At 40.4% G+C, this 26,635-nt stretch overlaps 2 protein-coding genes and 2 long non-coding RNA genes across 8 annotated transcripts in view; 1 reads left to right on the top strand and 3 right to left on the bottom strand.

Moving 5' to 3' along the window:
- The first annotated feature begins 5,876 nt into the window (after positions 1–5,876).
- LOC136489518 (putative leucine-rich repeat receptor-like serine/threonine-protein kinase At2g19230) lies at positions 5,877–13,018 on the top strand. Its single transcript, XM_066486128.1, has 13 exons — positions 5,877–5,988; positions 6,247–6,826; positions 6,919–7,409; positions 8,127–8,265; positions 8,404–8,475; positions 9,743–9,814; positions 9,901–9,981; positions 10,639–10,808; positions 10,946–11,148; positions 11,285–11,411; positions 12,040–12,114; positions 12,238–12,427; positions 12,527–13,018. Exons 1-13 carry the CDS (start codon positions 5,877–5,879, stop codon positions 12,960–12,962), a joined length of 2,748 nt encoding a protein of 915 aa, XP_066342225.1. The 3' UTR covers positions 12,963–13,018.
- A 66-nt stretch (positions 13,019–13,084) lies between these two features.
- Positions 13,085–13,918, bottom strand: LOC136485608 (uncharacterized). Of its 2 annotated transcripts, none has more exons than XR_010766500.1 (3): positions 13,540–13,918; positions 13,385–13,440; positions 13,085–13,128 (listed from the first exon to the last, which is right to left on the bottom strand). It is a non-coding gene; the product is annotated as an uncharacterized lncRNA (long non-coding RNA). The 2 variants fall into 2 exon arrangements; XR_010766499.1 differs by having other exon boundaries at positions 13,091–13,154.
- Positions 13,919–23,624: 9,706 nt separating this feature from the next.
- On the bottom strand, positions 23,625–24,968 carry LOC136487133 (uncharacterized). Its single transcript, XR_010767151.1, has 4 exons — positions 24,952–24,968; positions 24,564–24,618; positions 24,409–24,464; positions 23,625–23,644 (listed from the first exon to the last, which is right to left on the bottom strand). It is a non-coding gene; the product is annotated as an uncharacterized lncRNA (long non-coding RNA).
- A 20-nt stretch (positions 24,969–24,988) lies between these two features.
- The window catches only part of LOC136487131 (uncharacterized), a 162,101-nt gene continuing 160,454 nt past the window's right edge, over positions 24,989–26,635 (bottom strand). For 2 of the 4 annotated variants that reach the window (XR_010767144.1, XR_010767145.1), the window contains exon 13: positions 24,992–25,018. The gene's annotated coding sequence lies outside the window, so the exon portion shown is untranslated. Of the gene's footprint in view, positions 25,019–26,635 lie in introns of all 4 variants that reach the window. The other 2 variants (XR_010767142.1, XR_010767143.1) reach the window with 2 other exon arrangements.

Raw genomic sequence — 26,635 nt, 5'->3', positions numbered from 1 at the left:
ACCTGATGATGATGATGAGAATGATGACACCTACATCAACGACGGGCATGTTGCACCTGTCAACACTTTAGGCCAGGGAGAGGAAGATGAGCTTTTTACATAATTGTGATCCTATATGTATTAATGTGATATTTGTTTCTTTTAATTGGTATCTAGTATGCAAACTTTTGTTTAATTTAGACCGTGTGTTGAGCTTAAATTATGATTTTACTTGAATTCTGCAATTTAAGTGGTGCGTAAATTTGTGCTGGATGTCGTCAGGTGTTACTTCAATTTTGCAAGCTGAAAATGCAATTCGTTGCCTTTTGCAATTGTATTTTAGATGCTCATTCTAAAAGTGAAGCAATAGTAGTCAGCTTCCTGTACAAATGAACAGCACCTTCTTGTGCATTTTCTTTGGTGTTGACTGTGCATTTTCTTGTGAGAACCAAGGAGCCAAGGAGCCCTTTCACAGGCAACGATGTGGTGTGATGGTCTGTCGCACTTTGCTGTAGTCCGAGGTCCTGGGTGTCCAGTGACATGGCGAAGCGTGTGGCAAAACTGTATACAAAAAAGTTGAATGCAAGGACTACGAGCAAAGTGATTTGTAGCGCAGTGGTAAGGACCATTTCAAGTAGAAATGGAGGTGGGTTCGAAGTTCGACTCCTCTATTTGCATGTTTTTACATGCAGTTTTTTTTCTCTATTTTTTTCTAATAAATATGCAGTTTTTTCTCTATTTTTTTCTAATAAATAATAAATGAAGTTCTAAAATTGAGCGTTTGATTCTAGTAATTAGAGCTCTATAGTCTCTAAAGTTTTTAAACTTTAAATTGTTTTGATGATTAGGCAATTCAAACTAAAGCAAATAAATTGTTTTTAAACTATAAATTGTTTTCTAGATGCAACAGGCACATGAGCTATCGAAACAAAGGTTAAGTTTTAGACAACGTTATTTCATCGTGGCCACAACCAGGCATAATCGCAACCAACTAAATATTCATGGCAACAAACACAAATCAAACGCAACGAATTGTTTTCTGGATGCAACAGGCACATGAGCTATCGCAACAAAGGTTAAGTTTTAGACAACGTTATTTCATCGTGGCCACAACCAGGCATAATCGCAACCAACTAAATATTCATGGCAACAAACACAAATCAAACGCAACGAATTGTTTTCTGGATGCAACAGGCACATGAGCTATCGCAACAAAGGTTAAGTTTTAGACAACGTTATTTCATCATGGCCACAACCAGGCATAATCGCAACCAACTAAATAATCATGGCAACAAACACAAATCAAACGCAACGAATTGTTTTCTGGATGCAACAGGCATATGAGCTATCGCAACAAAGGTTAAGTTTTAGACAACGCTATTTCATCGTGGCCACAAGCAGGCATAATCGCAACCAACTAAATATTCATGGCAACAAACACAAATCTATCGCAACACTAAATCAATATTATCGCAATGCACAATTAGTTGTGGCAATAGGTACCCAAAAAGGCAACCACCTTGTTCACTGTGGCATTAACACCAACTTATTGCAACGAATGTTTTAACTGACGCAACCCACATTTTTTGTGGCCATAAGATCCAGATATCGCAACCCATTAATATGTTGGTTGCTATAAAACAAAATATTGCAACCAAATGTGTGGTGTTGCGAAAAAAAATGGTGCTCTAAGGGTCAATTCCTAGTAGTGCACAAAGAATGAACAAGACTTATTAGTATATATATTAGAAATAGATTCAAAATAAATAAAGAAAACACAAACTAAAACAAACGTAGTATTACATGTATTAGGAATAATCTTCATGATTAGGATCATAGGTGTCGTCATGACTGTCAAAATTGTCCAAATGGGCAACACTATCTGAAGGTTCAATGTTGTCTTCGTCGTCATTGCCTAGCCTTAATCGGTCAAGCATTTCTATGTCCTTGGCATTTTGCACCACATCTCCATCAACCTCGTCATCCTCCATTTCATTGTCTACTTCCATTTCGATCACTTCGGGTAAGACTATCTCAAACGTGCCTGGTAGCCCATCTTCTTGATAGAACTGTCCATCATATGTGTTTGTGTTGAAGTTATAATCGTCATCGTTTGGGGCAGGTAGTTTACCATGTGGAGACACCTGGTGCACAATAGCCCAACCCTTAAGATCCACTTTGTCTTGGTTGGCATATCGCGTATAGTACACCTGCATGGCCTGTTGAGCCACAATGTAGACATCTTTTCCTGGATAGACGGAATCTTCTCGAATCTTGACTAACCCAAGATGAGGGGTCCGTCTCATTTCTCGAGGATTAAACCGGTGGCATTTGAACACGACAGGTTTATGTTTGTAACCATGAAATGAGAGTTCATAGATTTCCTCAACTCTACCATGATAGTCGAGGCCATCAGTGCCGGGCGTACAAACTCCGCTATTTGTGGTTTTCCGTTTGGGCCGAGTCTGCTCATATCTTGTTGTGTGGAAGCGATATCCGTTCACGTCATAACCGGTAAATGACTGCACCCTAACGTCATAGCCGCCTACAACCTGTCTCAACTCCTCACTCATGGACGAGTCAGTTTGGGCCTGCAAGCTCAAGCATGATAGGTCGTTATATTAATCGAACGAACGAGAAACTTGGAATATGGAACGTGGGAGCTAAATTGGACATTACCTTTTGTTTGAACCAAGAAATGAAATCAGGCCTCCCCGCACCCGCACCCCGAGAAAGAAGGGTGTCATGTTCCCGCGAGGTAGGATCCCTTGATTGATGCCAGGACTCACGAACAAATTCCCTGTCCGAACGAGAATCAGTGGGGTTGCATGAAGAATATTTAGGGCGTATTGAAACAAGGTCGTTGAGAACTTACTCGACGAACGGCTGCACCTCGGGAAGGCTGGTCAACACATATAGCATGACACTTCGCCACTCTTCATTTCCCAATATCTTATTGGTCGATCCACTTGCGCTGCCGAGTTGGCCTTGGAACAGGCTGTGGGTCCATTCATTTTCGCCAACATTGTAACGAGGGAGTGGATTATGATTGCTAGGAAGTTTTGGCTTGTAGTATAGTGTTGTGAAGTTTGCCACCTCCTCCCTTAGACTTGCCTCTGCAATGGAAGCCTCAATTCAGGCTTTATTTGTACATTTCTTGTGAAGAGTCTTTAGACATCTCTCGATTGGATAGCACCACCGGGCTTGCACGGGCCCTCCAAACGTGCCTTGGACGGGAGGTGCACAATCAGATGCTGCATGGGCAAGAAGAAGCCGGGTGGAAATATCTTCTCCAGCTTACAGAGCAACACAGGTGCCGCTTTTTCCAAGTCCTGAGCGATGGTCCGAGATATCTCCTTGGCACAAAGCTGACGAAAGAAAAAGCTCAACTCTGCTAGCACTTGCCAGACATGGTCAGGGACATAGCCTCGGACCATCGCCGGAAGAAGCCGCTCAATCCATATGTGGTAGTCATGACTCTGTCTGGGTTTTATTCATCTGACGTCGCAACTTGCTCGAAACATTCTCAATTTTTTACCACAGCCTACACATGCGATAACATGACACCTCGACAAGTTTCATGATTTTCGGACTTTGTATGGACTTTATATAATTTTAAAACACTTTTCCGGCAAGTGGCTCGTCATGTTACGTGAAGAAGATGCGCGAAATTTGATGCGAGTTCGTGGATAGAGACTCAACATACACCAAATACTATGAATAACATTTTTCGAAGCACTAGATTACAATATTCCATGCACTTGCAGTTCAAATTTGAATTATATATAAAAATTCAACATAATCAAATTAATCAACCAAATATAACAAAAAAACTAGAAAAAGCACCAAATTTGATCATGAAGTTGTAAACAATGTAGGCGGGCCCAACAAAAAATTTGGGGTCAAAAAAACAAAAAAAATTGAAAATTTGCCGAGTGCCAGCTTGGCACTCAGCAAAGACTGTCTTTGCCGAGTGCTGGGCCAGGGGTACTCGGCAAAGAATTTTTTAAAAGAAAATTTTCAAAAACGGTTAAAAAGTTTTTGCCGAGGGCCTAACGGTGATGCCCTCGGCAAAGATTGACGGCAGGGGATGGACGTCGTGTCAGGCGGTGTTGCCGAGGGCCGGCGGCAAAGAATTATTGTTGCCGTGTGCTTGTCTTTGCCGAGGGTCTGGCCCTCGGCAAAGAGTCTTTGCCGAGTGCCCGAGCATTTTCCCTCGGCAAATCCTCAGGCCCTTGGCAAAGATGCTCTGTCCGGTAGTGGGAGCGAGCGCTCCAGTTGGAGAGGTGGGCCGGAGTAGGAAGACGGGTGTCGTTCCTCCTCGGTCAGACCTTCCGGTCGGTGATTGGATTGCCCTTCTGTCCTGTTGTTTAGGTACCTGGGCCGGCCCACAAGTTGCGTGTTGTCTGTTTGGGCCGAGCCTCTGTTGGGAAGCCGCTCCGCGAGGGACCCTGGGTATATGAACCTGACAACTTTAGTTCAAAATTTAGTTAAGCCATGGAAGCAATGTTTTAAATTTTAGAGTCCTACTTATATACCTAATCACATCGGTCTGCATAAAGTAGTGGACAATCATACGGAACCATCTCCAATAATTTTTAGTTAGTTTCGCTAAATTTTCAAGGTGTGTACACAATATTTTTAATTCTAGGGTCCAACTTTCGATGTAGGTCCCAATTATATACCTAGTCACACGAGTATGCAAAAAGTAGTAGGCAATTATACTAAATCATCTACAACAAATCATTTTAGTTAATATTTAGGGTGCAACTACGAGATTTTTAATTCTAGGGTATGACATTCGACATGGGGACCACGTATATATCTAGTCATAGCTGTCTGTACAATGTTTGATCAATTTCGCTAAAATGTTAAGGGGTGAACACAAACTTTTAAATCACGGGTCCAACTTTTGACATAGAATACCTCTAGCTGAGTTGGTTAGGTGGTCTGAGTAGCACTTCTCCGATCCTAAGTTCGACTCCTGTGGGAGTGAAAAGATCTCCTCGTCTGTCCCCACACCAACGCACAGGTCTAAGGCTCGGCCATGGTCGTAGTCGTTCTCATATGGGCTATGGCACCGTTGTGTATAGGTGGGGCAGAGGTTCGGGGCAATACCCGGAGTTGTGTGCCCCGTAGTTTTTCTTATTATTGGATCATATTAGATGGATTTGGACTTGAGCAATTGGATTGGACATTTAATCATTTTGTATTAGGAAAGGTTTGGATTTAGATTTTTTTTCCTTTGGATTTATCTATATGGATTTTTTTCCTTTGGACTTTTTTCCTTTGCCACCTCTACTTACCGGTGCAAAAGTCTTGACCATCAATAGTTTCGATATATTTCCCATTGTAATTAAGATGATGGAGACGAGCACAAGTTGACGGACAGACCAGTTTTTTTCAGGCCGGAACTACGGTGACGGTTGATGTAAAATTCTTCAGAGCCGTTTTACACCCTATTTTTCTTGTGAAATGGTAGAAAATCAGGACTTTGATTGTAGCCAGTCATCCTTGTGATGAATGATATATATATGACAGCAGATGGCGACCGCAAAACAGATTAAACTGAAACCACCACCCGTTTGGCATTATATTGCTTTGATTTGGTCTCACCGCATTATAGGTGGAGCCTGGTCAATTAGCCAAATGTGAGCAAAAACATTGTTCTAGTTGCATCTCATAGCTTCGTTTCATTGGTGCCGAATCGAGGATGGTGCAGAAACGAGGTCATAGCCTAGGTTTGCACGTCGCATTGTAACCGCTAGATTTGGATTCACTTGGTTCATGGCGTCAAGAACAATGGCATGAGTTGCTACAAATGGCATGCCCCTGCTGGTGCTGGGTGTGGGTTATTGCGCTCTCACTTCAGTTTCTGCTGGGCGACACAGGAAGAAATGTTGTCAAGAGATCGTCTTGGTTGTGTATGGACGGCCAAGATTGTCTTGCTATTCTCTCTGTCGAGTTTGAGCTTCATTGCCGTTAATCATGCCCAGCTTGATAATCACGGTAAGCAGTGTGAAGCTCTGTCCTATGGTGTTAATTTCCATTGTTATATAATCTTGAAAAAGGTTCTCTCTTTTTACCATGTACACTTATATCTAGTATATCAAGAAATGGAGAAATGAAGAATTTATAATGTCAAATCAGAGCATAGGGATCGATTTATTAATTTCTGTTACAGGCTTATTATACACTTAAGACAGCTACATTGTGACGCTTACATTCTTACTAAGAAAACATGTCTCTCTCTTGGTTTTTTGGTAGGCTTTATAAGCATTGACTGTGGATATACTCAAAGTCCGAAGTACACAGATGACAAGACAGGCATAACATATGTGGCTGATTTGGGTTTCACAGACGCAGGGTTGATCCACCCTGTGTACCCGGAGAACATGCAGCCTGATCTTGCTGCTAGGTACAATAACATACGCTACTTCCCCAACGGGACACGCAATTGCTACACGATAAGGTCCCTAACACCTGGTGCCAAGTACCTAGTGAGGGCTATCTTTGGCTATGGGAACTATGATACACTAAACAAGCTCCCTATATTTGATCTCTATCTTGGGGTCAACTACTGGACCACAGTGAGGATCGTCAATTCAAGTACAGCATACATATCTGAGACGATCTCTGTGTCCCCTGCTAACTACTTGCAAGTCTGTTTGGTCAACAAAGGGTCTGGAACTCCTTTCATTGCCGGGCTTGACTTGAGGTTTCTGCAGCCAAATCTTTATCCCAATTCCACTGAGACGCAATCTCTAGTTTTGCTCAGTTTTTTCCGTACCACCGTTAGTTTTGGGTCTAATCGCTACCACTTTGGAACTGACCTTCGTCACATTAGGTAACCTTAAGCTTATACAACTTCTCTTTAACCTATGTTATAGACAAAGCTTTTAACAGAGTTCAATATAATGTTTGTTTTTGGTTTGTAAGGTTCCCAGATGACCGCTATGACAGGATATGGCAGAGGTATGAAGAAGTTCCTACCTGGACAATAGTGCCTGATGCTATCAGTGGGAACGTCACGAACGCTCCAAATGACACCTATGATGCACCATCTGCAGTAATGCGTAGTGTATCCACTTTGGTGAATTCATCAACAATGGATCTATATTGGAATTTGGATGGATCTATGAGTGTTGATTTCAATGATAAGTACTTCGTTGTGCTCTATTTTGCTGAGGTGGAGACTTTACAGCAGAACGAGTTTCGGCAGTTCGATGTGCTACTGGATAATACCACATTAGCTAATGGTTTCAGGCCAGAGCAAATGACGACTACAGTTCTTACAGGCACTGTGCAAGGATCAGGAAGTCATAGCATATCCCTTGTGCCAGCTTTAAACTCCAAGCCACCATTGATTAGCGGGATGGAGATATTCTTGGTTCGACCCCTGAATGAATCTGCCACTGAATCTGGAGATGGTATATCCTTATCTACTAGAACTGATATATTTTTCTCCCTTGGGTATCCACATCATAATTAGTTATTAAGACACACAAACTTGCTAATACAGGTATAATGAGAAGTTTGTTTGTCATTGCTACCCAAGAACTTATACACTTGGAGTAAATACTTGTAAACATTACACTTTGTGCTTAACTCCTAAATACTTTAGCTCTCACCCTGCTATGGAGAAGTATAAGCCACTGTAGGTAGCTTCTTAGTCCCATAAGCCACTTTGTCTGATTGAAAATCACGTTTACACGTATAATTTTGATGGTAACAATCTATTAGCCATTGGCCGCCAAGATTGACTCTATTTTTTCTAATAGATTACTAAGATTAGTTATAGGAGCTAGATATTTTGGTATAATGATCACAAGGACTATAGAAATGATAACAAACAATTGTTTTTTTTTTGGTATGCATTGAAGTGAAAGTACTGTTGCTGTAATTTGTATGTAAACATTATGTTTACCATTTTCTAGCCAGTGCATGAACTAAAATGAGTCAATCAAGGGATATTAGTAAGTCCAATAAACCAGTATCTTATGAATATTACCATCTAGTATTTTGGATAACTGTGCATCTAAACTGGTTTCAGCATGCATGCATTTTCTTGTTCAATTATAAGCGCTTGACTAAACTTTTGATGTTCTTGATGACCTTTTTCAATGTTTTTATTCTCTCTTAATTAGCAACTGCAATGATGACCATCCAGACAAAGTTTTCCGTTAAGAGAAACTGGGCAGGAGATCCCTGTTCCCCCATAGCTTTTGCGTGGGTTGGCTTGAACTGTAGCTACACTCCCAGTGCTCCATCGAGAATAACTGCCTTGTAAGTTCTAAACGAACAATTTCACTTGATTCATATGCTTTAAAGTATCATGCAGAGTTATTACATGGAAACTTAATAGAGGAAAAGAAAAAAAATGGGGACTTCAAATTTTTGTGATTGGTTTAACATTCCCTGCAGATATATGTCATCTAGCGGATTAATCGGTGAAATTGATCCATCCTTCGGTCAACTAACATTGCTCCAGCACTTGTATGTCCTTTACAGTTTCAAAATTTGTCCCAGAACAGTGATTTATTGAATTGTATATTTAGGCCTGGTTTAGTTGGCGATTTTTTTTGGAAAATAGTACTATAGCACTTTCGTTGTTATTTGGCAATTAGCGTCCAATAATAGTCTAATTAGGCTTAAAAGATTCGTCTCGTGAATTTCGTCTAAACTGTGTAATTAGTTTTATTTTTTATTTATATTTAATGCTTTATGCATGCGTCCAAAGATTCGATGTGACGGGGAATCTTGAAAAATTTTGCAAAATTTTGGGAACTAAACATGCACTTAGTCATTGAAAATTAGCTCTTGTTGACAGTGGATTTCAACACATATATATTTGATATTAAAAGATAATGAATAGATTGCTTTTTCTTCATTGAGGAGCACATGTGTTTTTAGATCATTCAATTGTATCAGGTCTTATATTATCTTTTGTATGTTTATTTAAACTCCCATATTGAACCTGCTCAATTTTGCTATTATATTTGATACTAAAAGATAATTTAAACAGCAACTTTCACTCTTTTCTCCCAAAGAAAATATTCAATTACTTTGACAGAAATGAGAAGCCATTTTCCTATGTTTATTTTTAAACTCTTAAACTGAACTAAGTTTTTTATTTTTTTCTACTATATTTAACATAAAAATACTTTGTATTGCAACTATGAAGCTTTTTAAGGCCAACTTAAACTCTTAAATGCATGAGGGTGCAAAAAGATAGTTGATTTCATTTTTTTGATGTATGAGTAGTGAGAAAATAGGTATAAGTGGATTTTTGGATTAACCTTTATGTAATGGAAGTGGCTAGAAATTCTTAAATAATGGTTATGTTGGTAACGGAGAAACATGTATAAGGGTTTCTAGGCTAATACACTGGTAGTTGTTGATAATTCATCATGTAAGGGGTTACTTCTCTTTCATCATATTAACATGATAATTTCTAGATCTTGCGAATTAACATGTAGGCTTCATTTATTATACAAATAACCAGGATAATAAATTACTGTTAAAGCCTAGGGAACTGGAAGATCACAGGGAAAAACACAGCCTCAGTATGCCCTACTTTTGCCATGTTTCATGAGATGATCATGTCATCTATCTATTTTGGGCATGTTGGATATACCATATACTACTTGTCCAAATTGGTGGCAATGATATTCAAGTATTCCGATGTCCAAAAGTTTCTACTGAAAATACCTACTTCAGCACTTGTTTTTGACTGTTTCATTTTGCTTTTTGTGATTTCCAGGGATCTGTCTCACAACAATCTGACTGGACCAATACCTGATTTTCTTGGTCAACTGCCATCACTTTCATTTCTGTAAGCTTTCCTGCTGATCGACCTGCACACTATAATTAATACTGCTCAAACTCCTCTTTTTATGTTTACTTTCTCGTGTTTTGTAGGGATTTGTCCAGCAACAACCTCCGTGGATCAATACCTAATAATCTGCTACAAAGATCTCAGATAGGAGTGCTGACACTAAGGTTCACACGGTTGCACCTGCTTGCCATTTATCTTTTGTATTGTATCACTTTATGGAATCTGTTAATAGCACTTAATATATCACTAGCTTGCAAAAAAGAATGTGCATGGTTTCCAAATCCCATTATATGTATATCATTTGATTCATATGTTTCTTAAACTATATATACCATTATTAGCCTAGCCCAATATATATATATATATATATATATATATATATATTGTAGTACTGCCAGGGATAATGTTTATTTATACGACATGTATGACGGAAAATAAGAGAGTGAGAGGGCTGTTTTACTGAAAAGAGGCCACTTAGTAATTTAATCTCTCCATTTACTGCTTAAGTCTGCCGGAACTGTAGTTTAGCCTTCCCCTCAATTGCATACTTGATTCTATATATATATGAAACTATGGATGATGAGGGGTCTCGTGTTCATAAATTTCAATATTGATCAGTAGCTAATACATGTATATTACATATTCTAATAATAGCCAGGCTAACTATCATATAGTATTCGTTTCAAAAAAAAAATCATATAGTGAAGTCAGGACTCCATAACACAGGATCTTTGCAGCAATTGGTGAACACATTTTTATCACTTCATTCTAGTCTAGCTATTTATATACAATCTTTCACAAATTAATATTGTGTTTGCTAGGGTTGACAACAATCCAAACCTATGTACAAATCATACTTGTGACCCCATTCGAAACCCGAGGAAGCGCAAGGCAATACTTATAGCTGAGATTATGGCTCCAGTTGCTGGAGCTATTATCATTGTTGCTGTAGTTCTACTCATCATTTGGCATAAAACAAAGAAAAGACAAGGTAAATAAGATAGCTATGCTTAATTATGGTAGTTTTTAACTGCGCCAGGATTTTTTTTTATCATTGTATGATTACCCTTTGATATCGACTTGCATATAATAGCTAAAACATATGAAAAACTATTATTATGTGGTCAGGTGGGGCTCGTGCTTCTAATCCATTCGAGAGCCGAAGATTCAAGTACAAGGAACTCAGAGTCATCACAGATGACTTTAAAAACATAATTGGGAAGGGTGGGTTTGGCTTTGTCTACAGTGGCAAGCTGGAGGATGGAACTCCTGTTGCTGTCAAGATGAGGTCTCAAACATCGTCACAAGGGAATACAGAGTTTTTGGCTGAGGTGCACATGCATTGAACTGCTGATTCTGTAGATTACTAATTGTGTGGTGTATCATTACTAATGTTGTGCACACCAATTAGCAGGATATATATGTTGGTCATCATATAATTTCTGAGAAATATTATATATATTGCAGGCCCGGCACTTAGCCAAGGCTCATCACAAAAATCTGGTGACCTTAATTGGCTATTGCAAGGATCGGAAACATTTAGGTCTTGTTTATGAATACATGGGTGGTGGAAACCTAGAGAACTGGCTGAAAGGTTTGTAATCTTGCACTATATCTACATTAGTACAAAACTAAATCCACGTCCAATGAAATTTTTTGCACACAATACCTATATGAGTACAAAACTAAATCAACCTCCAATGATTGTTAGTGATTCACCAAAATAACTAGAGAGCTTACGAAGTTTGAAGATTTAAACATCAATTTTTTACCAGTCACAACATGCCATTTTATGTGTTGAACTTATTAGGTAAGTTGGGTCGGGTACATATTTACTAGTGTATTGGGTGAGAAGGGGTTTAGTCATAGTTTTGGGCTTGGGCTTGAAAGAACTAATTTGGTGCGGGTTGCGGAATATGGGGAGAGTTCGATCACATTAGCAAGCCTAATAAATGCCATGGACCATGGTCTAAAGGAATAAGAGAGTGTTGGGAGTGTAAGCTAGAACATAAATGCCATGAGAGAATGTTACGGACGAAATAGGCTGACTCTTCCATGAATAACATGATACAACTAACCCTCAATTTATTATAATGAAAATATACATTAATTTGAACTTGCACTGGAGTAGGCTAGCAGCAAATCATTTTACTAGATTCCCCTGTTTTGTTTGCAGGCAAGGAAGGTTGTATGCTAACTAGATTCCCCTGTTCTGTTTGTAGGCAAGGAAGGTTGTCATGCTGAATTCAACCTAACTTGGCTACAACGCCTTAAGATTGCGTTGGACTCTGCCTATGGTATACAAAAGTTTTTTTTTTGCCAACATGGGCAGCGGCCCATCTGTGTTCAGGATATTAATTCCACACCACAGATCTAACTTTGTATGGTTTTCATCCATGTTTAATGATCCATGCTTGTAGGACTGGAATACTTGCACAAGTCATGCAGCCCTCCTTTAATACACAGAGACGTGAAGACCCAAAACATTCTTCTAACTTCAAACCTGGAGGCAAAGATAGCTGATTTTGGGTTGACAAGGGCTTTCAGTAGCGAAACAAAGACACACACTACCACCCGTCCAGCGGGTACTCTTGGATACTTAGACCCTGAGTATGCATTCTTTTGAGCCTAGTATTTTACCATTCCAAGGGAAGTCATTGTGCACGTCAATATTTTGAAGATTCTAATGTAACTGTTTACCATGCGTAGATACTATAACACCTCACATTTGAGCGAGAAGAGCGATGTTTTCAGCTTTGGCGTTGTTCTCTTGGTGCTCATCACTGGCCGTCCAGCTATCATCACTGTGAACAACACTGAAAGAACCAACCTTGCGCATTGGGTGCGGGGGAGACTCTCTGAAGGAGATATCGAGAATGTTACTGACCCAAGGATAAAGGGGAATTTTGATGTCAACTCCCTATGGACGGTTGCGGAATTGGCTCTTCGTTGCACAGAGCAGGCAGGAAAGGACCGCCCCACAATGTCTGAGGTTGCGGAGGGATTAAGGGAGAGCCTGCAACTGGAGACCTTGTCACACTCCAAGAGGAGTGGTTCAATTGGGACCAATGGTTCAGCGCTCACTGAAACTGAATCTGTTGGTGCGCTGGAGTCAGAACAGATTGAAGAAACTCTACCCCGGTGACATTGCAGCTGAATCACCCACATCTTTATGTACTGATGTTTATGTACTATATGCAATCTTTTTCTGCTCACGGAAATACATAACTATGACTTTGTATAATATTTGAGAACTATTCAAGTACTCCTGGTCAACAATGAGGGGGCTCTCTGTTCCTTGAACCCACAACCTGTAACATGACTGCGCTTGTCATGACTGCAATCCCAAATACAAGAAATACTCTTATATAAGTCAATTTTCAGCAAAGATTCTAAAAAGAAATGTCATACATTTATTAGGAAGCTTTCAAACTAGTTAACTAGTTCAATGCATATATTTTTAAGAGCCCAACAAGTAGAGCATGAGAATCTAAATATCAAATTCTCTATAAACTTCACATAGTGAAACACAAGCAGTAATAATTCAGCAAAGCTCACATGGCATACTTGTTTAAGGGCAGCTGCAGTAGATGTAACATAGTATAGCACACAAGTAGATGCCTCTGCAGAAGAGATCACCATGGTATAAATAGGGTTAGCACAAGTAGATGCCTCTGCAGATGGTTTGCGATTGACTAGTAGAAATTAAATGACAGGCTTACTTGAACCATTCTGGTATACTAAGTTCCGAATACCATTAAATTTAAGGTCACACATCTGCAAGGCAAAAGCAAGTCGGTTTTAATTTAAGGTCAAGCATCTGCCATGATAATACTTAACAAGGCATACATTGCATATATTCAACTAACAGTAATGCAAGTAGTGTAGAACAAGGCATACATTGCATATATTCAACTAAAAGTTCCAAAAATCTGTTCAGGTGTATGAACTCATACACCACCATCAATGAATCTGGGTTGCTGCTGCTGTGAATGAACATCATAGAGGCAAATATTACTCTGAACTGTGTAGATGAACATAACAGCTACATGAACTGCCGCAGGGACCAAACCAGGCAAACAAAGAAAAAATAACAGCAGTTCTCTGAACCTGAAAGTGGAATGAGCTGCTGCAGTTTAACTTTGAACACACGTCCTCATGGAGCTCCAAAAGTAAACCTACAGGTTGAAAGATAATTGCGCTGCTGAAAGAGAAGCCCACCAGAAATAGCTACTAGAGAAAATCCAAACAAAAAGCACACGACTCAAGCTGTGCACTGGACAAACAAGACGCCTACTGCAGCACCGGCCTCCTACGCCATCCCTGCCACTGTCGCTGAACTGGTACACCATGGATGTGGCCTCTCTACCATGTCGCCTAATGGATCTGGCGTCCCCATTGACCAGGCGAAGCCGTCAAGATCCAGGCAATTGCAGCTCAGATCCGAATAGAAATAGACAAGGGATTGGTTATTTTCACACAGCACGAAGGGAGTGATGGACCTCTGGTGATGCTCGGCGTCCCGCTCAGTAGGAAGAGGAGGGGCGGCGCCGGCCCCAGTCATCACGACGCGGCTGGCCCGGCGGCGGCGGCAGCATGGGTCGGGCGGCGCGGTGCTTGGGGGCCGGCGGCGTACATGGGAGGCTGAGGCACAGACGGCGCGGCTGGAAGGGGCGATGCCGGTAGCGGCCCAGCCGGAGGAGAGAGCAGGCGGGAGCAGGGGGAGGCGTCACGAGAGAAGGGACCGGGAGAGAGAGAGAGAGGGAGAGCCGAGGCAGAGAGAGGCTTCGTGAGGAAGAAGACATCGGCTGGGGGAAAACGCACAACCTATCCTCATTTTCATTTTTTATTTTCTTTTCTTTTTTAATGGTATAAACTGTGATATCAATATATGTTATATCAATGTACGACACCGCTTGGAATTCAATAAGAAGCATAAATTACACCCATAATTTGTGACGATTATGTTTATCTATCAGTGACACTATTTAATCATCCATCACATATTTTTATCAGCTAAGATACAAAACGTCACATAATAGAGCTTTTTATGATGGTTTCTTTTAACGTCACGTCTTAACCGTTATGCATAAGGATATTTCTCGTAGTACGTCCAAACTGTAACACAAAATAATAGAAAATGCCGAACCAGAAATTTTTTCATGATGCGATTTCATTCCTGAACGTTTATTTATTTGCAAGACAAATACATGTAGAGAATACATGCTAAGTCTCGAACCCAGGTCTTGATGCTGCCGCTGCATGTAGTCATTGCACTTGTTTGAAGTACCTTTACTCACCCGTTGCCACTTGGTCAGCTTCTGTGACACCCGGGGAGCACGGGCCCTGTTCGTTTGGCTTATAAGCGTTTTTTCAGCTAATAAATAGTATTTTTCTTTCACAACAAATCAGCTAACAGTACTTTCAGCCATGGCTTATCAGCCAAGCAAACAGGCCTTTCGTTGCACTCTGGACGTGGACCCTAAAAATTTCATGTTTTCGAAATAGCCTAAAATGATTTATTTAAATATTTTGTGAGCATGTGAATGTAGGAAAAATAATAATATTTATGAAAATAAAATTCACTTTAAGGCTAGATACATGTTTGTGCATCCATGCCGCATTATTTATTTTGTGGTGACTGGATTTTATTCAAAAGTCAAAAGGATTTCAAAATCTCTTTGAAATGGTATTCAAAAGTTTGGAAAACTAAAAAGAAAAGGATAAAATCTCACCTCTCTCACTCTCTTGGCTTTTGGCCCAGCAAGTAGCCAAGCCCAGCTCGCCAAGCTGAGCAGGCCCGCTCCTCCTCCCTCCTCCCTGGGCCGGATGGCCGAGGCCCAGCAGCGAGGCCAGCTCGCGCGCGCAGCGTTCCACCTCTTCCTTTGCTACCGCTGATGCACGGGGCCCACCGGTCAGGGTCATCCCCTACCTTGCTGTCGTACCCGATCGGGACTCTGCCCGACCCGGAGTCCGCCTCCTCCCCGTTTGGCGTGTCCTCCACGTTGAGCCGCCTTAAATAGCGAGCGCGTCCGCATCCGCACGCTCCTCCCTCAACCCTAGTGCAAGCCGCAGCACCGCCGCCTCGCTCACAGAGCACTTTCCGCCGATCGTGATCTCGCCGATCTCGACGACAACCGCTGCCGCCAAAGACCTCACATGCTGCTTCATCGTCGCGCCTAGACGATCGTTGCCGAGTCCCTCCCTTCCCTGCCTGCACGAACTCAGCAGCAGCAGGCAACCTCTTTGCCATGGCCACGTACGTCCAGATGGAGGAGGCCAGAGGTACAAGATGATGTATTTACAGTTTTGCCACCGATCGTTAATCCTTTACCGTTTCATCGTCTTAACTCCGTTTCGAGCGATTCTAGTTGCGTTAGTTTCGTAATTTTGTGCTCTACGCAGTAGTAGTAATGTTTATCATGTCAGTTAATTATGAATTTATTAACCTAATACTAATTACATTAATAATTAGTTAATGGTTTCCCAATTAAAAACAATCAGTTTAATTTCGTTCTTGTTCTTTTACGACCGTGCTGATCATGAGGTACACATTAGTAGGAAAATTTATCATGTTTCACATCTTTGAATTTTATAAGTAAATATTAATTTGATTTGTGCTTATGCAATTGAGTTTCTAATTAAAAGTAACATAGGCATATACTTCGGTCTTTTATAAATTATTGTAAATCTAATTAATGTGCAACTAGCTTTCTAAATTAATTAAAAGCAATATAGGTTTTCCACGTCGACCTTAATAAATGAATATTAAACTGGTTATATCAATTTAAATATATGTTTTGATTATAATTTGTTTAGCTGAACCCACGTCATATTCAGTTATAGTGTAGATGCTCTTACATGTTCTTTTAATTTGAAAAGTTAAAGTTTATTTTGATTAAATAATACATGCACATCCGCTCCTTAATACATTATTAATTATTCCATTGATAAATCCTAAACTGATGTAATGCTTACATCATTTTGGTTTTCCTTTTAAAAATAATAAATGCAAGGGCTTATACGTGCCATATATGTTTTGAATATATACTCTCACTTGTTATTATATCTTTGTAAGTCAAAATTTAATTTGCATAAATGATATCAAAATAACTACAATTAAGATATGAATAGTTTATCTTAGTTTTCTAAATCTAATAACTCAAGTATAAAATGACTTAACTCAATTTAGATATTTCTCTTGAGATATCTTATACATGTTTTATAATCATTAAAATAAATAAAGCATATCGATAGACGTTTTCGTTTCACCATAGGTCTGATTAGTGTGATTTTCGCGTTTGTGTGATCACAGCAATGCGTAGGCTAGTTTTCAAACCTTTTTATTGATTGGTGTATTGTTCTAAATTTTCTATGTTTGCTATGCATGTTTGATCGGATGCTTGTGTGGTGTTCTTTGATCATGTCCAGTCGGTGAGATTTGCGTCGGTGATCTAGAACAAGTTGGTGAGCAAGAAGCAGTTCTTTGAAGGTTTCGACTTGAAGAAAGATCTGAGTTTAAGGCAAGTATAGTTTGGGTTTTCTTTCTGTGGCCATGATCTTGGGCTTGTTTAATGAAATGTGGTACAAACATAAATGATGAATGTTATCCTTTGGCAAAAGCTGGGATTTACAGTACAATTGTGAGGGCTATATGGCTCTGGCTCTAGTTGCTTAAGAAAATCTTTTCTAGCTGGTTAGAGGTCTGCGAGTTGGGTATAGGACAGCCTCTGTCCTATTGAGCCTAGCTTTGGAAGCGGCCTTTTACTTTATTTTTGGAAGGGGGGTTCCTATATCTGATGACCCTACGGCCCTGGCCGGTTAGACGAGCTCTTGGGTGGCTTTATATGGTTCTCTGTGTTTTGGGCATAGCTAACCCGGGCATACGAGAATCATGACTCATAGTGAAAGTGTACACCTCTGCGCAGAGTTTGATAAACTGGTATACTAGCCGTGCCCACGGATACGGGCAGCCCGGAAAACTAAGGGAATTGTTGTACGTTCATTTAAATTGTTTATGTGCAATTCATTACTCAATTACACTTGATCATGTGGTTATGGATTACAATACCTTGTTGCTATATTTGTTGAGTTCGACATGGACTCACTCTTGCAATTTCCCCCACACCTCAGGCTGGATAACAGTCTGTCAGAGACTTGAGAAGTTGGGCTTGTGATCAACCAGTCAGTTGGATCCAGTGGAGTGAAGTCTGCACCCGGAGTTCAGAGTTGTCTATCCGTTGATTGCTTTCTAAGGTTATCTCTTTTGCTAAGTTCGCTATATATTAAGCATTATGAATTGATACTGCCCCTTCATTTGTAGCTATATGTGAGATTTGATTTCCAGGGCTCATATATGGTGTGCATTCGGCTTTGTCCTTGAAACTGGGTGTTACAAGTGGTATCAGAGCAATGCTGACTGTAGGACGCAAGCCTAGTAGAAACTGGTCGATCTAAGGTTTACAAGTTACAACAAAAATCCTTGTTCTATAAACCTTGATATTTTCTTTCCTACTACATTCTTACCCTTGATATTCGTTCCCTCCTTGATGCTTCTTTAAAAGCGTTTTGTTCGCATCTACTCCTTGCTTTGATATGCTTTTAGAATCTTGTCTTACCACCTTCTCGTGCAATTTGAAGTTAAGCTATAGGATCTTTACCCATAATATGAAGAAGACGATAGTATCGCAAGTTTAAGTCAATGATTGAATTGTGCACCCTAATTGCTTGTTGACTTGTCATTATGCATTTTCTTGCTTTGGATCTTTGTAGTGATTGTAATGATATTGTGGGTTTGTCCACAATTTTATTTAGCTAATAGGCCTAAGGTATAAGGACTAATGAAATAGATAGTTGGGTTTTAGTTTTCTTCTGTTTTCATATCCTGTCTTTCCGGAGCAACCTATCCTCTTTGGTTTAGATCTCTATTCTTGGGTAATTAAAAATCATGACAAAATTCTGGAGAACAGTAGACTTCAACATGTTTCTTTGACCGCAAGAATCACCCTGATATCTAATTTGGTTATGGAGTTATCAAAATCTCAAGAGGATATAGCTGTCCTGACTGAGATCTGGAGCAGTATGTGGTTTTCTGGTTATATCACAATACTTGTTTGAGAAAATGTTACGAAATTTCTATGGGATCAATTGGACTTCTGTACCTATCATATGCCTCTGGATTCACCCTCATAGCTATTTTAGTTTGGGAAATATAGTCATCACAAGTTGAAGTTTTTGTGCAGTCTGAAACCTGGAACAGTTTCTGTTGTGCACTATTTTTGACCAACTTAGCTGTAGAATCTGGAGAAGTCTTCTACATGAAAGTTATAAAGGATTTAATGAGATTTCCAACGGTGTAAAGTACGACATTATTGGATTTACAGAACAGGAATTATAGTAGTTTTACTGCACTGCTGTTTTTCTACTCGCGGATAAACTGAGGTTACTTGTTCCTACTTATACACATGAGTTCCTCTTGGTTATCAAAGGTCATCCTGATAAGTTAACTCACTTAGAAGAAGATTCAAGCTATCCTTTGGTGCCCCTACTTGATCTTTTCTTAAGGGGGGTGGCCAAGGCATAAAGGAATCGCAAGATGGAGGTCTCATACAATCTAGAGCTTCACTTGGAAGTATCGGTTATTCCTATGGTTGAGGAATAACTATCAGACACAAGGATCTTTGTTCAAGATTGTTAACAGGTTGGATCATCTACAAGGAGCTCGAATATTTTGTCAGGATTGGTCTTCGCTAAGCTATCATCACTTGGGAGAGTTCAACCTTCAACTCAAGACATGTTGGCACTGAAGGCATACGAAAATGTGATGATTGGACTTCTCTACAGTTGGTTCTATGGCAACTTAAGTGAGTGAATTTTGTTTGGAGGAAGTTCCTTGAAATGGTAAGATTCTATCATAGGTTCATTAGAAGTACTATAGTGTTGAACACAAGAGTTTCTTTATAATGCGGTTAGCAAGGATATGGATGTGCTTTATGTAAGAAGAGAAGTGGTTTATGCCTCAAGTCAATTAAGTAAGTGTGCGTTGGACAACTCAACACATAGGGTGAAGTTATCCATTGTGGAGCATGGAAGTACTATTATTTTGGATGAAAAGGTGATGTCTATGTGGACCATAAGAATCTACAGGACATCCTCCGTAAGTTGGTATTGAGCTTGTGACATCATTGTTGGATTGAGTTAATCAAGATGTATATGACTATGCTATCATTTAGGGGAGGCAAAAGTCGTTGCCAATGCTTTTAGCAAAAAGGAGATGTGCTAAGAATATTCGAGCGACACCATGGACTAAGAATTGTGTTGAGCAACATAAAGTGAGTATATATAGTCAATAATGTTTTGGAGATTGGAACTCACTTTGAACCGAGAAATTTCAAGTAAAAGGCTTCATTGGAAGGTGAATATTTGAAGTAGGAGATTGGATAGCATGGATTTGAAAAAGGATATACAGAGCATGCTAAGAGTTATTGTGTTGCAGCTTGGGATTAGTAAGAACAAAAGTTTGTCATACAATTGGATCTTATGAGAAGCACATAGAGTGTTGGTGTGAAGAGTAAGCTAGTACTCCGTTGCAGCAGATCGATTAAGGTGACTAAAAAAGGCCTAACAATTGGAAGTTGCCCGAGAGTTGGTTTAGGGTTACTTGAGAGTTAATCAGAGGGCTTGTCAACACCTTGGGATCAACGAGTATGTTATTTGGAGTAAAGTTAACAAGTGTGCAAAGTCAAGTGGAATTTATATCAAGATGATGGAACTACTTGAGAAAGTGAAGAGGATTTAATGGTAGTTTGTACTCCAGCGTCTTTGATCACTATCTTCCGAATCTCGAGGACGAGATTCATCTTAGGGGGGTAGAATTGTAACACCCTAAAAATTTTATGTTTTCGAAATAGCCTAAAATGATTTATTTAAATATTTTGTGAGCATGTGAATGTAGGAAAAATAATAATATTTATGAAAATAAAATTCACTTTAAGGCTAGATACATGTTTGTGCATCCATGCCGCATTATTTATTTTGTGGTGACTGGATTTTATTCAAAAGTCAAAAGGATTTCAAAATCTCTTTGAAATGGTATTCAAAAGTTTGGAAAACTAAAAAGAAAAGGATAAAATCTCACCTCTCTCACTCTCTTGGCTTTTGGCCCAGCAAGTAGCCAAGCCCAGCTCGCCAAGCTGAGCAGGCCCGCTCCTCCTCCCTCCTCCCTGGGCCGGATGGCCGAGGCCCAGCAGCGAGGCCAGCTCGCGCGCGCAGCGTTCCACCTCTTCCTTTGCTACCTCTGATGCACGGGGCCCACCGGTCAGGGTCATCCCCTACCTTGCTGTCGTACCCGATCGAGACTCTGCCTGACCCGGAGTCCGCCTCCTCCCCGTTTGGCGTGTCCTCCACGTTGAGCCACCTTAAATAGCGAGCGCGTCCGTGTCCGCACGCTCCTCCCTCAACCCTAGTGCAAGCCGCAGCACCGCCGCCTCGCTCACAGAGCACTTTCCGCCGATCATGATCTCGCCGATCTCGACGACAACCGCTGCCACCAAAGACCTCACATGCTGCTTCATCATCGCGCCTAGACGATCATTGCCGAGTCCCTCCCTTCCCTGCCTGCACGAACTCAGCAGCAGCAGGCAACCTCTTTGCCATGGCCACGTACGTCTAGATGGAGGAGGCCAGAGGTACAAGATGATGTATTTACAGTTTTGCCACCGATCGTTAATCCTTTACCGTTTCATCGTCTTAACTCCGTTTCGAGCGATTCTAGTTGCGTTAGTTTCGTAATTTTGTGCTCTATGCAGTAGTAGTAAAGTTTATCATGTCAGTTAATTATGAATTTATTAACCTAATACTAATTACATTAATAATTAGTTAATGGTTTCCCAATTAAAAACAATCAGTTTAATTTCGTTCTTGTTCTTTTACGACGGTGCTGATCATGAGGTACACATTAGTAGGAAAATTTATCATGTTTCACATCTTTGAATTTTATAAGTAAATATTAATTTGATTTGTGCTTATGTAATTGAGTTTCTAATTAAAAGTAACATAGGCATATACTTCGGTCTTTTATAAATTATTGTAAATCTAATTAATGTGCAACTAGCTTTCTAAATTAATTAAAAGCAATATAGGTTTTCCACGTCGGCCTTAATAAATGAATATTAAACTGGTTATATCAATTTAAATATATGTTTTGATTATAATTTGTTTAGCTGAACCCACGTCATATTCAGTTATAGTGTAGATGCTCTTACATGTTCTTTTAATTTGAAAAGTTAAAGTTTATTTTGATTAAATAATACATGCACATCCGCTCCTTAATACATTATTAATTATTCCATTGATAAATCCTAAACTGATGTAATGCTTATATCATTTTGGTTTTCCTTTTAAAAATAATAAATGCAAGGGCTTATACGTGCTATATATGTTTTGAATATATACTCTCACTTGTTATTATATCTTTGTAAGTCAAAATTTAATTTGCATAAATGATATCAAAATAACTATAATTAAGATATGAATAGTTTATCTTAGTTTTCTAAATCTAATAACTCAAGTATAAAATGACTTAACTCAATTTAGATATTTCTCTTGAGATATCTTATACATGTTTTATAATCATTAAAATAAATAAAGCATATCGATAGACGTTTTCGTTTCACCATAGGTCTGATTAGTGTGATTTTCGCGTTTGTGTGATCGCAGCAATGCGTAGGCTAGTTTTCAAACCTTTTTATTGATTGGTGTATTGTTCTAAATTTTCAATGTTTGCTATGCATGTTTGATCGGATGCTTGTGTGGTGTTCTTTGATCATGTCTAGTCGGTGAGATTTGCGTCGGTGATCTAGAACAAGTTGGTGAGCAAGAAGCAGTTCTTTGAAGGTTTCGACTTGAAGAAGGATCTGAGTTTAAGGCAAGTATAGCTTGGGTTTTCTTTCTATGGCCATGATCTTGGGCTTGTTTAATGAAATGTGGTATAAACATAAATGATGAATGTTATCCTTTGGCAAAAGCTGGGATTTACAGTACAATTGTGAGGGCTATATGGCTCTGGCTCTAGTTGCTTAAGAAAACCTTTTCTAACTGGTTAGAGGTCTGCGAGTTGGGTATAGGACAGCCTCTATCCTATTGAGCCTAGCTTTGGAAGCGGCCTTTTACTTTATTTTTGGAAGGGGGGTTCCTATATCTGATGACCCTGCGGCCCTGGCCGGTTAGACGAGCTCTTGGGTGGCTTTATATGGTTCTCTGTGTTTTGGGCATAGCTAACCCAGGCATACGAGAATCATGACTCACAGTGAAAGTGTACACCTCTACGCAGAGTTTGATAAACTGGTATACTAGCCGTGCCCACGGATACGGGCGGCCCGAAAAACTAAGGGAATTGTTGTATGTTCATTTAAATTGGTTATGTGCAATTCATTACTCAATTAGACTTGATCACGTGGTTATGGATTACAATACCTTGTTGCTATATATGTTGAGTTCGACATGGACTCACTCTTGCAATTTCCCCCACACCTCAGGCTAGATAACAGTCTGTCAGAGACTTGAGAAGTTGGGCTTGTGATCAACCAGTCAGTTGGATCCAGTGGAGTGAAGTCTGCACCCGGAGTTTAGAGTTGTCTATCCGTTGATTGCTTTCTAAGGTTATCTCTTTTGCTAAGTTCGCTATATATTAAGCATTATGAATTGATACTACCCCTTCATTTGTAGCTATATGTGAGATTTGATTTCCAGGGCTCACATATGGTGTGCATTCGGCTTTGTCCTTGAAACCGGGTGTTACAGGGGCTCTCTGTTCCTTGAACCCACAACCTGTAACATGACTGCGCTTGTCATGACTGCAATCCCAAATACAAGAAATACTCTTATACATGACGGTTTACTTTTGTCACAGACAAACAAAAACGCGTCACGGTTAATTTACCATGACGAACAAAAAAAGCGTCATGTATCCCGCATCATACATTTGCTGCCCAAATTGAGCCGTCACAGATTGGAATTTGTGCCCGTCATAGAGTGGCTGTCTGTATCTTATAACCAGCCCATATCCAAGCCCAGATCCAATCCATAGTGACGAAAAAGAACATCACTAACTAGTGCCAAATCATCACTGCACTAACATACATCCCAGCTCATAAGATACACCTATCATATAATCAACACATTGATCATTCATGTATTAGCAAGCCCACTGGTGTCACATTTTATCAAACTACGAATTGACTGGCTCACAGCCAATTAGTTTGATTATCACAACAACTAAGTATGAACTAAGATTTCATCTCTAGGGAGTCTAAAATAACTAAACATTTGTATCCACGAGCACTTCAATTGGCTTGGGGTCCATAAGATGTGCTACCTGAAAACCAAAATGAATATAAGTCAATTTTCAGCAAGGATTCTAAAAAGAAATGTCATACATTTATTAGAAAGCTTTCAAACTAGTTAACTAGTTCAATATATATATTTTTAAGAGCCCAACAAGTAGAGCATGAGAATCTAAATATCAAATTCTCTATAAACTTCACATAGTGAAACACAAGCAGTAATAATTCAGCAAAGCTCACATGGCATACTTGTTTAAGGGCAGCTGCAGTAGATGTAACATAGTATAGCACACAAGTAGATGCCTCTGCAGAAGAGATCACCATGGTATAAATAGGGTTAGCACAAGTAGATGCCTCTGCAGATGGTTTGCGATTGACTAGTAGAAATTAAATGACAGGCTTACTTGAACCATTCTGGTATACTAAGTTCCGAATACCATTAAATTTAAGGTCACACATCTGCAAGGCAAAAGCAAGTGGGTTTTAATTTAAGGTCAATCATCTCCCATGATAATACTTAACAAGGCATACATTGCATATATTCAAGTAACAGTAATGCAAGTAGTGTAGAACAAGGCATACATTGCATATATTCAACTAAAAGTTCCAAAAATCTGTTCAGGTGTATGAACTCATACACCACCATCAATGAATCTGGGTTGCTGCTGCTGTGAATGAACATCATAGAGGCAAATATTACTCTGAACAGTGTAGATGAACATAACAGCTACATGAACTGCCGCAGGGACCAAACCAGGCAAACAAAGAAAAAATAACAGTAGTTCTCTGAACCTGAAAGTTGAACGAGCTGCTGAGGTTAACTTTGAACACACGTCCTCATGGAGCTCCAAAAATAAACCTACAGGTTGAAAGATAATTGCGCTGCTGAAAGAGAAGCCCACCAGAAATAGCTACTAGAGAAAATCCAAACAAAAAGCACACGACTCAAGCTGTGCACTGGACAAACACGACACCTACTGTGGCACCGACCTCCTGCGCCATCCCTGGCACTGTCGCTGAACTGGTACACCATGGATCTGGCCTCTCTACCATGGCGCCTAACGGGTCTGGCGTCCCCATTGACCAGGCGAAGCCGTCAAGATCCAGGCCATTGCAGCTCAGACCCGAATAGAAATAGACAAGGGATTGGGTATTTTCACACAGCACGAAGGGAGTGATGGACCTCTGGTGATGCTCGGCGTCCCGCTCAGTAGGAAGACGAGGGGCGGCGCCGGCCCCAGTCATCACGACGCGGCTGGCCCGGCGGCGGCGGCAGCACGGGTCAGGCGGCGCGGTGCTTGGGGGCCGGCGGCGCACATGGGAGGCTGAGGCACTGATGAAGCGGCTGGAAGGGGTGACGCCGGTAGTGGCCCAGCCGGAGGAGAGAGCAGGGAGAGGTGGGCGGCGTCACGAGAGAAGGGACCGGGAGAGAGAGAGAGAGAGAGAGAGAGAGAGAGAGAGAGAGAGAGAGAGAGAGAGAGAGGAGAGAGAGAGAGAGAGAGAGAGAGAGAGAGAGAGAGTGACGAGGGAGAGAGAGAGGCTTCGTGAGGAAGAAGACATCGGCCGGGGAAAACGCGCATCCTATCCTCATTTTCATTTTTTATTTTCTTTTTTTATCATCTTTTTTTCTTCTTTTCTTTTTTAATGGTATAAACTGTGATATCAATATATGTTATATCAATGTACGACACCGATTGGAATTCAATAAGAGGCATAAATTACACCCATGATTTGTGACGATTATGTTTATCTATCAGTGACACTATTTAATCATCCATCACATATTTTTTTTATCTAAGATACAAAACGTCACAAAATAGAGCTTTTTATGATGGTTTCTTTTAACGTCACGTCTTAACCGTCATGTATAAGGGTATTTCTTGTAGTACACCCAAACTGTAACACAAAATAATAGAAAATGGTGAACCAGAATTTTTTGATGATGCGATTTTATTCCTGGACGTTTATTTTTGAGTTAAATGCACTCTAGGTCCACAAACTTGTTTAGGGGTGCCAGATAGGTCCATAAACTTGGAAAATACATTTGTGGCACAGTAATCTTGAGTTTTGGTTCACTCTAGGTCCATGTTGCCAAATAAGCAGGTTTATGCTGATGTGGCGTGTCCAGGGTGTACTGAGCCTCCTAGCTGTGTCACATGAGCGGCGCGTGATGCCACCATCCTCTTTGCCAATATACAGAAAGCCCCCACCGCATCCTCCTTTTCCCCATTTGACCGAGCGTTTTGTTCTCGAGTTTGTCGTGCGGGAGGCAAAGAGACAGGCGAGCGGGAGAGGTGACCGTGGAGTGAAATCGGCATCGCGATTGGAGTGTTGTGCGGCGACGACAGGTCGTTCTCCCCGCGGCGAGGGCAGTCTTCCTTGGCGATCCTGGTGGAAGTGCAGAATGAAGGCCAGAGTGCGGCGGAAAGGGGAGCCACCCCCTGATTACAGTAAGTGCCTCCAAGGTTCAATCTTG

Source organism: Miscanthus floridulus, chromosome 10, assembly GCF_019320115.1.
Source record: "Miscanthus floridulus cultivar M001 chromosome 10, ASM1932011v1, whole genome shotgun sequence".
Lineage (NCBI taxonomy): Eukaryota > Viridiplantae > Streptophyta > Magnoliopsida > Poales > Poaceae > Miscanthus > Miscanthus floridulus.
The sequence above is the reverse complement of the archived record's forward strand: the minus strand, read 5'-3'. Positions and strand labels throughout refer to the sequence as shown.

Bases quoted from the DNA above. Each gene is read 5' to 3' on its own strand.
- LOC136489518 (XM_066486128.1), top strand. From the start codon at position 5,877: ATGTTGTCAAGAGATCGTCTTGGTTGTGTATGGACGGCCAAGATTGTC. The intron at 7,410-8,126 runs GTATATCCTTAT...TCTCTTAATTAG, and splicing joins TGCCACTGAATCTGGAGATG to CAACTGCAATGATGACCATC. The intron at 8,266-8,403 runs GTAAGTTCTAAA...CATTCCCTGCAG, and splicing joins CCATCGAGAATAACTGCCTT to ATATATGTCATCTAGCGGAT.